This window comes from Tachysurus fulvidraco, chromosome 1, assembly GCF_022655615.1.
Source record: "Tachysurus fulvidraco isolate hzauxx_2018 chromosome 1, HZAU_PFXX_2.0, whole genome shotgun sequence".
Classification (NCBI taxonomy): Eukaryota; Metazoa; Chordata; class Actinopteri; order Siluriformes; family Bagridae; genus Tachysurus; species Tachysurus fulvidraco.
In genome coordinates, this window is record NC_062518.1 from 27,353,916 (window position 1) to 27,368,334 (window position 14,419).

Consider the following 14,419-nt stretch of genomic DNA (forward strand, 5'->3'; position numbering starts at 1 on the left):
CACTGCTTGATATCCACACTGCCCAAGGCACTTGTCATGACTGGTCAGAGACACACAGCTGCCGCTTCCAATTTGCATCTAACTTTTTTGTTGCACTGGCTGTTCCACAATCCTTTTGTCATAAATAAACGTCAATGAAATATCGGGATGGTGAAATTGCATGAAGCGTGCATGTAACAAAACAGCAAGGAAAACCATTTAGCATGACCAGGCTTTCCTTTTAGCCGACTTTGGAGCTCTATTTCCGCTCAGGAGCTCATTTTGTTTCTGCTAATCAAGTCCCCATGTTAAAGAAACGTGGATGAATGTATAAATTACATTGTTTTATTTTTAATATATCGTGAACCTGTTGCACATTTGGTTTCAAATCTTAAACCTACGTTTGTAGACGTTTAAATTGATTGATTTAGTTTCATTAGACACGTTTACGATTCAGAAATTTAAAAAAAAAAAAAAAAGCGTTTTCTTTTAGTCAGAATTTTTCTTGATATATATTTTGTTCAAAATATTCAGAGAATTATATCAAATCGAAAAGAATTGTGGCCGGAGTGTATCATTACACCACTACTTAAATAAACAAAAAGGCTTGCAAATATTCTAGGCTGAAGAAACAAACCCAGGCCATTTCTCTGGGTTCCGATCTTATTTTCTCTTGACCTTTAAAGAAAAAATCAATGTCAGTTAGAGTGCTTCTCCCTCAGACCCGGGAAAAAGCCCCCGAGCTGCAAAGCGGTAAGCACAATATTTCGTCGTATTTCAAAATTTCTTTCAAAAAAGATTTCAGTCCATAGCATTCTGTGTAAAGGTGTAGCATTACTTCATTTTCGTTATGAAGTGCCGTTACTTTCATAAAGTATTTTCACAGAATGCTTCTCTGTGTTGCTTTGTTTCCTAATATTTCCATCATCACGTAGCATTAGTATCGTTAGTCACCCGTGGCCTGAACAATGTCAGTGTTCACGCCTGCGTGCTTCTGAAATCTATTTTCTTATTTGTGCGCATAACATCCAAGATCTTTAGGCCAGCGACAGCACACGCACTCTCATGAATTCTCAAAACTATCTAGCGGGCATGATCATGAGTGATGGCAACAGTCATGTGCAGTGAAAAAAAATAAATGAAGGTTTGTCTAATCTCGCCGGATGGCACGTTTTATGTTTCATGGTTTTTGGTGATGGTAATTGCAGATGATGTCTTTAGCACAGACTCAATATCGAGGACAATCTCTGTAAGTAATTAAAGCAGACAATGTACTCACAGCAGAATGTCTGGCTGCACTTAAGGTAAATGAATTTGGTGTTTGCTTTAATAACAACTTACCATGTGAACAGTGAAAAGGTCCTGGCGGTTCAGCATAGGTAGGAAATATGACCATGCCGTGTTTTTCGTCTTCTTGGCATAATCGAAGAAAATGTTGACACGTTGATGATTTTCCTGGGTTTGGGAGGAAATGTACAAGTTTCTTAGTGACTTTCTGTGAATAAATGGGTTTAAATATGTAAGAGCCTAATGACAAACTCGATTAAACCAGCGATTAGCAGCCATGGTGACACATTGTTAAAGAACTCAGCAAAGGTTTAACAATAGAGGAAGCGAAATCGTTTCAATGCTGTTGTAAAGCGGGACAAATTCTTCGAATTTCAAAGCCTGTTGGATAAAATCGTCCAGTGACAGACATGCGTTGGGTGCATGAATGCCTCGTTATCAAAAGATATCCATAAAGAACATAGAATTACAAAAACAGGGAACAGTTTCTTAAAAGACTTTTCTACTAAAATCATATGTTTTTATGTATATGTAAAAATGCAGTTTAGCACAAACTTTCCATGACTCATAGGGCACAACGATCATACACCCGTGTTGGCTGCACAACGCATAAATCATGCACATACATGTCAAGAGCTTATGATAATGTTAACATGCGAGAGTAATTTACACACTCTTTACTAGCATGGTGAGCAGAAAATCTTCCCACAATGCGAAACGTGTCAAATTTTGAGGCCGATGGGTTACGACGGTAGACGATCCTGTCAGGTTCCCTGCCTGTGCTTAGTGTATTTACATAAGCCTGTACTTGGCTGACAGAAGTGGAACCTTCTGTAGTCTGGTGCTGTTATAATCCAGCTCATGTTGTATCTTAACTCACAAGACTAGGACATGCTGCCCATCTTTCCAGATCACGGTCTGATCTGATGCTCAGGTCAAACTATGTTTGTACACCGAAGTAACCGCAAAACCTTGACTGTCACATGGTTCTTTTGTAGGCCTTCAAGACTCCCTTTAACTCCTGATTAATCAGAACGTTTTTTATTTAATCATCTTTAAATGTAGCTTTGGTTATATTTTCCCCATAATTAAGAGTGATAACATAATTCCATATGGAAACTCCAATTATAAGCATGCTTTTTATTCAATACTTACTTTTGTGCAAATTAGTGATGGACTTTGTATGAGAACATAAAATGTGGAGGGAACACGGATAAACAAACATATGCTTCAGTCTGATACTAGAATATTAGCTGAAGTGACTGAATGTTTACATTTTTACAGCTTCTCATTTCCTTTCCTTTAATAGTACGCCAAAGAAATATATATCCATGTTGTTTTTAGGTTTTCTGCCTCCATGACGCCTCACTTTTTATTACAACTTTACGTACTGTATAAGATCTGTAAGTCGCTCTGAATAAGACGAAATGACATAAATGTATTGTAAATGTAAATCAATCTCAATGCTCGAAACGACAGAGAATGAGTTACTGTCTACTTCCTGTGAGCTCCAAGCAGTCTGGACATTCTCCTCCGATTGCTCTCTTAAATAAGGGGCTTTGTGCCTACAAATAAAAAATATGTTCTGATGTTTGATGTGAATATTTCAGACTTCTTGATCTGTATATGATTTTATGCACTGCCACCTCTGCCACATCACGGGCTGATCGAATAACTGCATGAATCATGTGTACAGAAGTTCTTATTAACATGGCTCAGTGACTGCATCTTAGCAGGTAGAAACAACACTGTGACCTCTGCAAGAATGACAATGGCAGAATAAAAGTACAATGTACTAAAGCAAATAGTCAGCATTTATTATAATATGCACATAGTGTGTGTATGTGTGTGTGTGTGTGTGTTTATTATACCTGCAAAGTGTCATCGATCAGGGTTAAGATGTACTGAACCGTCTGTTCCTTTGATATGTGAGCCATTAGGTTGAGAAAGGTCTTTGCACACTGCATTCAAACATTAATTAACAGAACACAAACATAAAAAATAAATTTTCAGAAGACAGGAATAACTTCCGAGTAAACAATTAGACGATCATTACGAGCATTAACGTTTTATCTGCAAAATTCCAGTAAAAAATATCAAGGATGTGTTCAAATGTTTTAACCTTCAATACTTTTACATAATAATAGGTCGTTACTGACTAAAATATTGCATTGAATCATTACATCATGAGAAACATAAAAGCAGTGAATATATAATCATATCCTACCTGATGTCCTTCATTTGTCAGAATGGCCTGTTTCTGCTCGGAATGAGCGACTTCAAATTTCTTGATGAACTCACAGTCTTCTCCTGTGATCATCTGGCCCCTAAACAAAACCATATTCATGTAAACGCTCTGTAGTTACTAAGGGAAATATGCATGATATAACACTGGTAGTCATTAATGTGGAACTTCTTTTATTTTCTGTGACTCTAATATGATAGAGTAAAATGTTCAGCCAGCTCTGCCTAGGTTCGATACCCAGGCAGTGAACCAACAGAGCTGCTGAGAGCTTAACTCCCTGTGCCGGTACCAAGCCCAGATAAAATGGGAGAGATACAATGGGAATGATATGCGGCGTAAAACCTGTGTCAACATCAAATATGCTGATCAGATGATCCACTGTGGCGGCCAAGAGCAAGGAGCAGCCAAAGGACAACAGCAGCAGCAACATACTGAAAAGAATCTAACTTGTATTGGTCAATATGGTAGAAAATCTCTGGGGTTGTTTTCCCACAAATGGCTCTGGGAAGCTTACTCAGATACATGGTATAAGATACAGCAGACTCTGTATGACCTACCTGGAGAATTGAAATGAAAATTTGTCTGCTCTGTAGAGATGAAGCTACCACTGGTTTGCGGATGAATCTTTCAGAAAGTCAATAAACCAAAACATACATCCATATCAACAGAAAATGGTTCACTTGGCCATAGAATCAAGCTTCAGGGTCCTGACCTAAAATGCATTGAAAACTTCTGCCTTGTTTGTTAATTTGAACAGTTAACAATAAATACGGTGAAAGTGCACATTAGATCGTGATGATTACAAGTGCAGGACCAGGCAGTGTGTCAATAACTACAGAGAGAAATATTACAGTAGGGTCCTAGTTCATAAAGCTGTCATGAACCCCTCATTGCAAAGACAAACACACATTTTAGAGTTCATTACTACAAAAGTCATAAGCACTTGAGACACCAATGTGAGGGCAAAGTAAAAAAAAAAAATCATTTTACCATAATTCTGACAAACAGATGAAATAATCTGATGTATACTGACAGAACAAACAAGCCTGAATGCTAAAGCACTGCAGTGAGCGAGCCATGTGACTCATGCAATGGGGACATGGTTTTTGCTGGCAGGGTTTGGATTCACCTTGTCCTCTTAAAGAGAAGGATCAGTCTAAATCAATACAAAGTTGTCCTTCAAGAGGTATTTTTTCAGGCTGATAAGAGAGCTGGGCATTGACCTGCTGCACAGCGTTGGTGGAGACTGAATTAACCATGCAATGCACACCATTTATTAAATAGAAAACCCTCTGGGAGCAGAAAGGAAAGAGATTACAAAAAATAATAATAATAATAATAATAATAATAATAATAATAAAAGAGAAAACGAGCCCAAGTACAGCTCAGAACAGAAAACAAATGGAAATGATTCACGAATTGAGAGCTCGATGAATTATTTCAGCATCTGCAAATCTGAAATATTTTTAGAATAACAAAGCACATTTAACTTGCTTGTCTCATCATCAGCTTACAATGGACAATGCCACTGTAAATAAATAAATAAATAAATAAATAAATAAATAATCTAGCTGCAAACGCATGCACACCCTTTAATAATTTGATGCCAGTTCGTGTTCAGAGTGAACTAAGGACAAGCACAATTTTTAGTTATTACGGGCATTTATTCTGATTAAGTGATTATCTTAATAAAGTGACTCTGATTAAGTCCAAATATATCTCAGCTGTTCTTGTAGGATTTCTCTCACATCAGGAGAGGCATTTTTCGCTCAGGCTGTGGAACATTTTTCAAAACCATATAGGATGGAACGTAGAAAAGACGGTCAATGACAAGTGGAGAAAAAAGACGCAACAGAGCACATCAGCAAAAGTACATCATACCAATAGCACAGCATGGTAATGGCAGAATGATGCTTTGGAGCTGGGGCTTTAGTGAAGGTAGAGAGAATCATGAATAGCTACAATCACCAGACAATTTTGGCACTGAACCTTCTGGTATCTGCAAGAAAGCTGCAGATGAAGATGTACACCCTCCAGCATGAGAGTGATTCAGTGCACACATCCAAAACAACAAAAAATGGCTTCATCAAAAAAATTAATGGTTAGGAATGACCGGATTGAATCCAATAATAAACCTGGGGGCAGGGCACAAAAACAGGAGATGCCCTCCCATTCTGAAAGGTCTGGAAATTTGAGTTAATCAGAGTCACTTCAGTTAAAGCTGAACCTGTAATAACTACTTTAATAACTACTTTGTTTAATTATAATCATCACAAAAACCTGCTGTTTTAAACCCGGTGAGTAGATTTTATGTATCATGCATTTCTTTAAGGTTCTTTTTTTTCTTGAAATGCAAAATGATTTTTAAAAGCATTTTAATTTAAATGCTGGTACATTATTCTCTCACTCACTCATTTTCTACCGCTTATCCGAACTACCTCGGGTCACGGGGAGCCTGTGCCTATCTCAGGCGTCATCGGGCATCAAGGCAGGATACACCCTGGACGGAGTGCCAACCCATCGCAGGGCACACACACACTCTCATTCACACACACAATCACACACTACGGCCAATTTTCCTGAGATGCCAATCAACCAACCATGCATGTCTTTGGACCGGGGGAGGAAACCGGAGTACCCGGAGGAAACCCCCGATGCACGGGGAGAACATGCAAACTCCGCACACACAAGGCGGAGGCGGGAATCGAACCCCGACCCTGGAGGTGTGAGGCGAACGTGCTACCCACTAAGCAACCGTGCCCCCCCTGCTACATATATCACGATAATAACGTTCACACCAAACGTACAGGAAAGGCAAGGCCACAATTTTGTTTCTATACACTGAAGACAATTGGGTTTGAGATCCAAAAGATGAATATGACATGACAGATCAGCTGAGAAAACAGGGAAAATAGCTCAGAGCCACTGCACAAGCATTGGGCATAGACGATACAACAATTTGGAATGTTGTCACAAAGAAAGAAACCACTGGTGTACAAATGCCCAGACATGGAACACATAGGCAACAGTAAAGAGCAGCTGAGAGAAACATTGAGAGAAAAATCCAAAACAACAGTCAATGACCTCAACAACCTGCACAGGGCAGGGATGAAGGGATCACAATCCATTGTACTAAGAAAACATCAAGAGTAAAAATATAGAGACCACAGCACTGGATGTAAACCCTCAACATCAGTAAGAATCAGACGGCCAAAAAAAAAAAAAAAAGGCTCTGCTCAGAATCCAAAACATATCATGTGTGAAACATATCAGTGTTTGAGCTTGCATCACTGCTTCTGAAAAAGACTCACTAATCATTAGTGATGATGTAACTCATGAAGGTAGCAGCAGAATGAATTCAGATGTCTACAGAAACACGGTCTTCTAATTTACAGTGAAATGCATCCGATCTAATTGGCAAAAACCTCGCTAGAAGAACTTTACAAGGAGGAAAATGTAAGGTTTAAGACTGGCCAAGTCAATCACAAGACCATGACCCGATTGAGAAGCATCTCGAAGAGGATACTGGAGGAAGAAGCCCTACAATACAAACAATAACACAAAAAACCTGTGATCCTGGAAAAATATCTCAAAAATAGTTTGATGAGGCCATCCTTAAAAATATTTTCTTAACACTAGAAAAATTCATTAAAACAGCTCGACACCGCTTTAACTTGGCACGAAGTTCTGGGAAAACTGTGTCCAGCATCAGAAGGATTGCGATGATGCGTCCGAAGGCACGGGTTAAAGACCCAGTCAGTGACATCATCACTAAAAAAAATAGACCTACCTACCGACCCCCTACTTTTTTTTTTTTTTTTTTTGTTACTGCAAACCAAAATATTTTTAAGGATGGCCTGACTTATCATTTACTCACAATGAAAACTATATATATATTATATATTAGTTCCTTTTAGAATTCTGCTTTCATCTAGGAGTAAATATCAGGAAATTAATGTGAAATCCTGCTCTATCTTCTCCTATTCATCCTTTCATCTCAAACCCACATATCTTCAGAATACAGAAAGAGAGAGAGAAAAAAAAGAAAAGAAAAAAAAAAAAAAAAAAGGCCTTGCAGCTTCAATACCTTCCAATGTGAAAATTACTGTTCTAATACACTCTCTACCTCGAACAGTTTCGTCCCACCTCGTGTGAGATAAACAACAATTAAAACATTACGAGGTATTCTGAACAATTGCATGTCCTTAAACAAATCTCTCAGGGTGAGAGGAGATGATAATGATGATTGGTGTTTCAAAACAGCACCCAGGCTCTTTCACCCAGAGCCTTTTTTTTTTTAATAAATCAGACGACTCAAATCAGATCAAACCAAACATTATTGTTATCATTTTCTTCTGCAAAAAATTGATACAGAGCAGCTGGCTGTCAGTAAGCCAGCAGAGTCTACTCTGTACTCAAATAAACATCCAGAAGGCACAATAATCCAAAAACATTGACAAGTTTTACTCTACTGGGTAAAACAAGCTTTATAACTTGATGAAATCTTCAAGACCAGTAACAGGTTGACTCGATTCAATATCATCCAAGCTTATTTTGGAATGATTATAAGAGATTTGGGAGGCCTTACAATAGATTACAGAAATAAATCAGAGCTTGTGCCATATGGACACATTAATACTAAATCTAAACACCTCAGATCAAGAAACCGCATTCACGACTGCTCCGATTTCTCTAATCGCCGTCTAATCTTTAGCACACTTTCTATCTAAAAAGCTTGTCAAGCAGAGCTATAGAGCTATAGGAATAACATGCATCATTTCAGGATTTTACTCTGGCATCAGGAGGCATTATTTACTCATTCTGTGACCTACTGCTTGCATTTGATTGTGAACGTGATTCTGGTTTGATTCAATCCGACATGAATTCAGTATTTCATGCTATCGACCGTTATAGATTGCCAGGTGAACATGCAAGAAAATTTGTTTAAGTCTAAAAAAAGATTTGGACTAGGGCAGAGGTTCAAGACAATGACCCTAAATATATAACCATAGCTACACTGGAGTGGTTTAAAACCAAAAATGCTAAATGTGTGTTAGAATCTATGGCAAGGCATGAAAATCACAGTTTATCATCAGTCTGCATCCAATATGTTTATCATCGGTCATCAGTCGTTTATCATCGGTCTGCACCAATATGACAGAGTAACTCTCCCCAGAAGAATGAAGGGAATCAGGATTTATTCGCGCAGACGTTCCCCAGAAGACATCGCAGCCGTAATTGCTACCGAAGATGCTTATACAGTATAAAGTACTGACTCAGGGGGATGTACGCTTGTGCAACCAACACATTTTGGCTTTTCTGTCCAATTTGAAATCTAAATTTCAAAAGAACTCCATTATAACTTTAGGTTCTAATAATACAAAATGGGGAAAGTTTTTTGGGTAGGACATTGAAATCTTACACTTCTATACTCACTGATCACTTTATTAGGAACACCGGCCATTGTCACAAGCCGCTTTAAAGAAATATAGAAATTCAGGATGCAAATTTTACATTTAGAAACGTATCCCTGTGGAACAAGAAAGAGGTGATGGTAGCATGAAAAAAAGAATCCATCCTCATCTGAGTTACACCAGGCAGGGTGATTATTAATCCTTTTAGCCAGTACATAAGCATCCCATTACCCTGGTGGACTGGAAATCCAACATTATCAGACATTATCAATCATATCGCTCTGATATAAAATGAGTCAGGACACTGTTGGCTTTCAGAATGAGATGTTTTTACCTCTGTTAAGATAACGTTACACAGAAGTTTAGTGGTTAAAGATAACACCTTCAAATTTTAAAGTACCCAGGGTATCTCAAAAAGCAGAACACCATTTACAAGATATAAACATTTGCGGTGTGAAAAAAAAAAAAAATCTAAAACCATATCCATGTCACTAGTAGGTTATGTAAAAACAGACATGCATAAGAAAAATTACAAATTCTTAAAGCTTTGCGTGTGTACTTTCATATAAGCCACTTTCCCCAGGCAATCACCCTGATTAACAACTCACCATAATTATATTCCCTGCTTCATATCTACAAGTACTGCTTTATCAGAACTGTCAGTCATCACATCATCCGTGTATGTTGCACACACTACTTCTGCTGCATATTGTACAAAAAGTATAATATTGCACGATATTGTTATTTGCACTCCCCACACTTTATGTACATAACTGATCAGTCATATATTCTGTATTCATATTTAATACTCATAATGTCTATTGTATCACATCTGCATTGTCTTGTATAGTCTGTATTATCTTGTATCTTGTTATTATCTCGTGTTATTTATGTCTGTACTTTTGAGTGTCACAAACACCTAGAACCAAATTCCTTTTGTGTGTCAACAAACCTGGCCAATAAACCTGATTCTGATGCACCAAATATGGACCGATACGGAAATATCCAAAACCAAAAGGAAAAAAAATGACATAACTTCCCTTGTATAACTATATGGTCAACAATGCCCGTTGTCAAAAATGAAGTCTGTTGTGTCTGATGGAGACAACAGAGAAGTGCTTATACAAACATGATTGGACTACACTGAATGCCTGGCAGTGTAAACATATTTTAGAGGCCAGGTAACAGTGTGAAAATTAGACTCTAATTGAAAAAAACCTAAGAAAACAGCAGGGATATTTAAATACATCATTCATTCCTTTCAGCAGTTGTAACAATCTACAACAGCAAATTATGTACTTGGGTATGTATTTAATACTTGCAAAGCTGCTGCACATGTTGTCATAGTTTCCAAAACTCCTTAAGGCAGTATTTAATCACAGTTTGTTCCGTTTTCATAGCCGCCTAGAAATGTACTTAATTTTCTCAGTCCTTAGTCCTTTGTCGCTTTTGGAGTAAAACTCCTCCAAGCACAATTGAAGCTCGACATCAAATAACAAAAGAAAAAAACAGAACCACGATCTTTAATTACTGTTCATGTCAAGCTTTTCAATAGATGCTGACCACGACTTATTCATTTATTTCACGCTGCCTGTGATTCATTCATTTTATATTTGTCTGCCTACGACCCGTTCGTCCAAGTCACACCGGCTGGGATGTCATTTATTCAGTGGAGCCCGAATCTTCATGATATCAGCAAGTTATATCATGCAAATGATCTGTAATGAACCATCACATTATCCTAACCTTCTGCAATCGAATACCATTTATTAGCTTAATAAAATAAGATTAGTGCACATAGAAACACTTTCCCAGCATTGCATTTCTATAAAGCATAAATCAGTATTTTGAGCAAGTGGTGCTGCTATAATGAGTCAATAAGCTTTTAACCGGTATATAATTACCTCGCATTAAAACAAACTCAGAACAAGAGAAAAAAAATCCACAAGACAAAACAACACAGCCTGTGGCTCATACAGAAGCCAGAGACTTTCTGCTATTAAATTTTAAGCACAAACAATTTTCATGCTCAGAATTAACGTACTCTCTGGTTTGGTGTCATGAGTATTTAAGCGGTGAAAATGACTAAATCACACATCTTGTTCAAGTTCAGAATATAAAAAAAAGATTGTCTTTCTGACTCTTCTTACTAGTACTGTAAGTACCTCAGGACAGCTGGTGGCATTTAAATCAAAAAAAAAAATCAAAATTCAATTGTGGGAAATTTAGTGTTATTTGTCTTAAACATGGCGTTCATAATATGAATCGACAAATGAATGTATTACTATTTGTAGATTGCTTAATTAATGTGCCTTTAACTTTGCTATAGTGTACAATACTCGATACTGAAGTGTTGTCTAAGTAACGGAGATTTTAGTGTCTTTAACAGCAAAAGAAATGCAGTATTTTCCAAACTTACGCAATACAGACAGATTTACATCACTTGATCTGCTTTATGATACAAAAGCAAAAAAAAAAAAAAGCACATCTTTTGACTGTGAAGCTATTTAACAAACAGCCTTGAATACGATAACACACTGTGAAGATGCTGTGTGTATATACCAATAAAATTAGAGGGAGAAAAAAAAACACAACATAAAGCCTGGGCTGAATTTGTCTTCACCGGTATACTAGAGTCACGCATTTTAAAATGATATCAAATATATAAATTATGATCTGATTAACTATTTTAAAGCCTATTCCAATCCTGATTAAAAATGGACATAAATGAGCTGCATACACACACAAGGACAGAAAGTCACAAGACACTGACACCATGTTTGTAAATCAGTTTACTTCCCCTTTTTTTTTTTTTTTTTTTTTTTAGGAAAATCCAAAGGAAGTATTAAGAAATATATTCGGTAGATTTGCAAGAGCTAATCAAATAAAATAGAAATTTGTACATGCAAATATATATACTTGACATATATATTCTTGACATATATATTCATCAACACAAGAGACAAAGGTTTGCTCCATAAAAGGCATCAAAAAATAAATAGAAAACGACAGACAAGCAGGGGAATGAAAAGACACGAGCTTTACAATTTCCTTGAAGATCTTTGTGTGTGTGTTTGTGCCTCACAGTGACTTACTGTAAGTAGGACTGCCAGTTGACCTTGTTAGCTCGGACCTCAGCAGCTTTAGCAGCGATGATGTTGGTCGGTACAGCAGCGTCCACTGCTCCTCTGATGTCCATGTCTGAATACTGGCTTGATGTTCACCTCGAGAAATCTATAGAAATATAAGAAAAACGAAATAATCACAGAGACACTTCTTCAGATAAAGTGGGACAACACAAGGCATTAGCTAGAAAAGTTCTATAACAACAGCTTCACTGTCTCAGGCAACAGCTGGACTGTTCTATAACAGCTTCACTGTATTGGGCAACAGCTGGACTGTTCTATAACAGCTTCACTGTATTGGGCCACAGCCGGACTGTTCTATAACAGCTTCACTGTATTGGGCCACAGCCGGACTGTTCTATAACAACAGCTTCACTGTATTGGGCCACAGCCGGACTGTTCTATAACAACAGCTTCACTGTCTCGGGCCACAGCTGGATTGTCTTATAACAGCTTCACCGTCTCAGGCCACAACTGGACTGTTCTATAACAGCTTCTCTGTCTCAGGCCACAGCTGGAATGTCCTATAACAACAGATTCACTGTCTCAGACCACAGCTGGAATGTCCTATATCAGCTTCACCGTCTCAGGCCACAGCTGGAATGTTCTATATCCGCTTCACCGTCTCAGGCCACAGCTGGACTGTCCTATATCCACGTCACCGTCTCAGGCCACCGCTGGACTGTCCTATATCCGCTTCACCGTCTCAGGCCACAGCTGGAATGTCCTATATCAGCTTCACCGTCTCAGGCCACAGCTGGAATGTTCTATATCCGCTTCACCGTCTCAGGCCACAGCTGGACTGTCCTATATCCGCTTCACCGTCTCAGGCCACAGCTGGACTGTCCTATATCCGCTTCACCGTCTCAGGCCACAGCTGGACTGTCCTATAACAACAGCTTCACCGTCTCAGGCCACAGCTGGACTGTCCTATAACATCAGCTTCACTGTCTCAGGCCACAGCTGGACTGTCCTATAACATCAGCTTCACCATCTCAGGCCACAGCTAGACTGTCCTATAACAACAGCTTCACTGTCTCAGGCCACAGCTGGACTGTCCTATAACAGCTTCACTGTCTCAGGCCACAGCTGGACTGTCCTATAACAACAGCTGCACTGTCTCAGGCCACAGCTGGACTGTCCTATAACAGCTTCACTGTCTCAGGCCACAGCTGGACTGTCCTATAACAGCTTCACTGTCTCAGGCCACAGCTGGACTGTCCTATAACAACAGCTGCACTGTCTCAGGCCACAGCTGGACTGTCCTATAACAGCTTCACTGTCTCAGGCCACAGCTGGACTGTCCTATAACAGCTTCACTGTCTCAGGCCACAGCTGGACTGTTCTATAAATGTAATACTAACAATGCTAACACGTCATTGACAGTTGAATGCTAGCTCAATTAGCTATCAGCAGACACACAAACACGCAGTTTGAATCACTCCTAGCTCGCTAGCTGTCTAGAAGATGAAATCGCGACGACATGAAACATAAACATTCATTTTATAAAAAGTGTCTAGCTGTTTTGTGCCAATGTCAGTCAGCTGACCAGGTTACATTAGCCGGCTAGTTAGCAACACAGCTAGCTGTCTTTGCGGTAGCGTCCGTCAATATGCGCTCTGTTTACATTTTAACTGCACGGTATTATTACTAAAGAAAATGCAGAAACTGTGTAAATTTTAAAGATTTAATCCGTTACCTGATTCCTCGGTTGTCAAAACCCAACAACACGTCACGAGACCGATATCACGTGATACCCTCACATGCAAGAGGCAACATTAACCGTTTCCTGGCAAGGAGAGCTGTGGAAATTATGAATAATTCATGAACGACTCTGGTTTTAGCCAATCACAGGGCACCAACAATAAAGCTCTTTCTCATTCTGATTCTGATTCTGATATATTTTTTTTATTTATATATATATATAGACCACTTATTCTACATTCTACTCTGGGTCGCTTGTGGCATACTAAAGCCTGCTTAAATCAAGACAAGAAGCTTTTTATTGTCATTTCAACCATATATAGCTGTTACAGTACACAGTGAAATGAGACAATGTTTCTCCAGGATCATGGTGTTACATAGAACAAAGACAGAGCTATGGACTTAGTTAGTCCTAGATACATAAAGTGCATCTGTGTGACCTGGTGCAAACAGTGCAGGACAAGACAGAAAGACAGTGCAGGACAGAAAGACAATGCAGAACAAGACAGAAAGACAGTGCAGGACCAAAGACAGTGCAAACAAAAAAATATAAGACAATACACAAAATACAATAAAGAGAAACAGTGCCAAACAGTGTAAATACTGTACAGCATGTTCAACAATATTACGTGTTCAGAAATACTGGAGTAAACACAGTGTTATAG

The 14,419-nt window shown here is 38.5% G+C and overlaps 1 protein-coding gene across 2 annotated transcripts in view; it reads right to left on the reverse strand.

The window, feature by feature from the left end:
- atp6v1h (ATPase H+ transporting V1 subunit H) overlaps window positions 1-13,906 on the reverse strand; it is a 37,680-nt gene extending 23,774 nt beyond the window's left edge. For both annotated transcript variants that reach the window (XM_027169205.2, XM_027169204.2), the window contains exons 1-5: window positions 13,750-13,906; window positions 12,021-12,159; window positions 3,494-3,593; window positions 3,138-3,227; window positions 1,321-1,434 (exon numbers count right to left, since the gene is read on the reverse strand). In XM_027169205.2, the coding sequence (XP_027025006.1) occupies window positions 1,321-1,434; window positions 3,138-3,227; window positions 3,494-3,593; window positions 12,021-12,124 (408 nt within the window). In that variant the 5' untranslated portion in view covers window positions 12,125-12,159; window positions 13,750-13,906. The remainder of the gene's footprint in view (window positions 1-1,320; window positions 1,435-3,137; window positions 3,228-3,493; window positions 3,594-12,020; window positions 12,160-13,749) is intronic.
- Window positions 13,907-14,419: the final 513 nt, after the last annotated feature.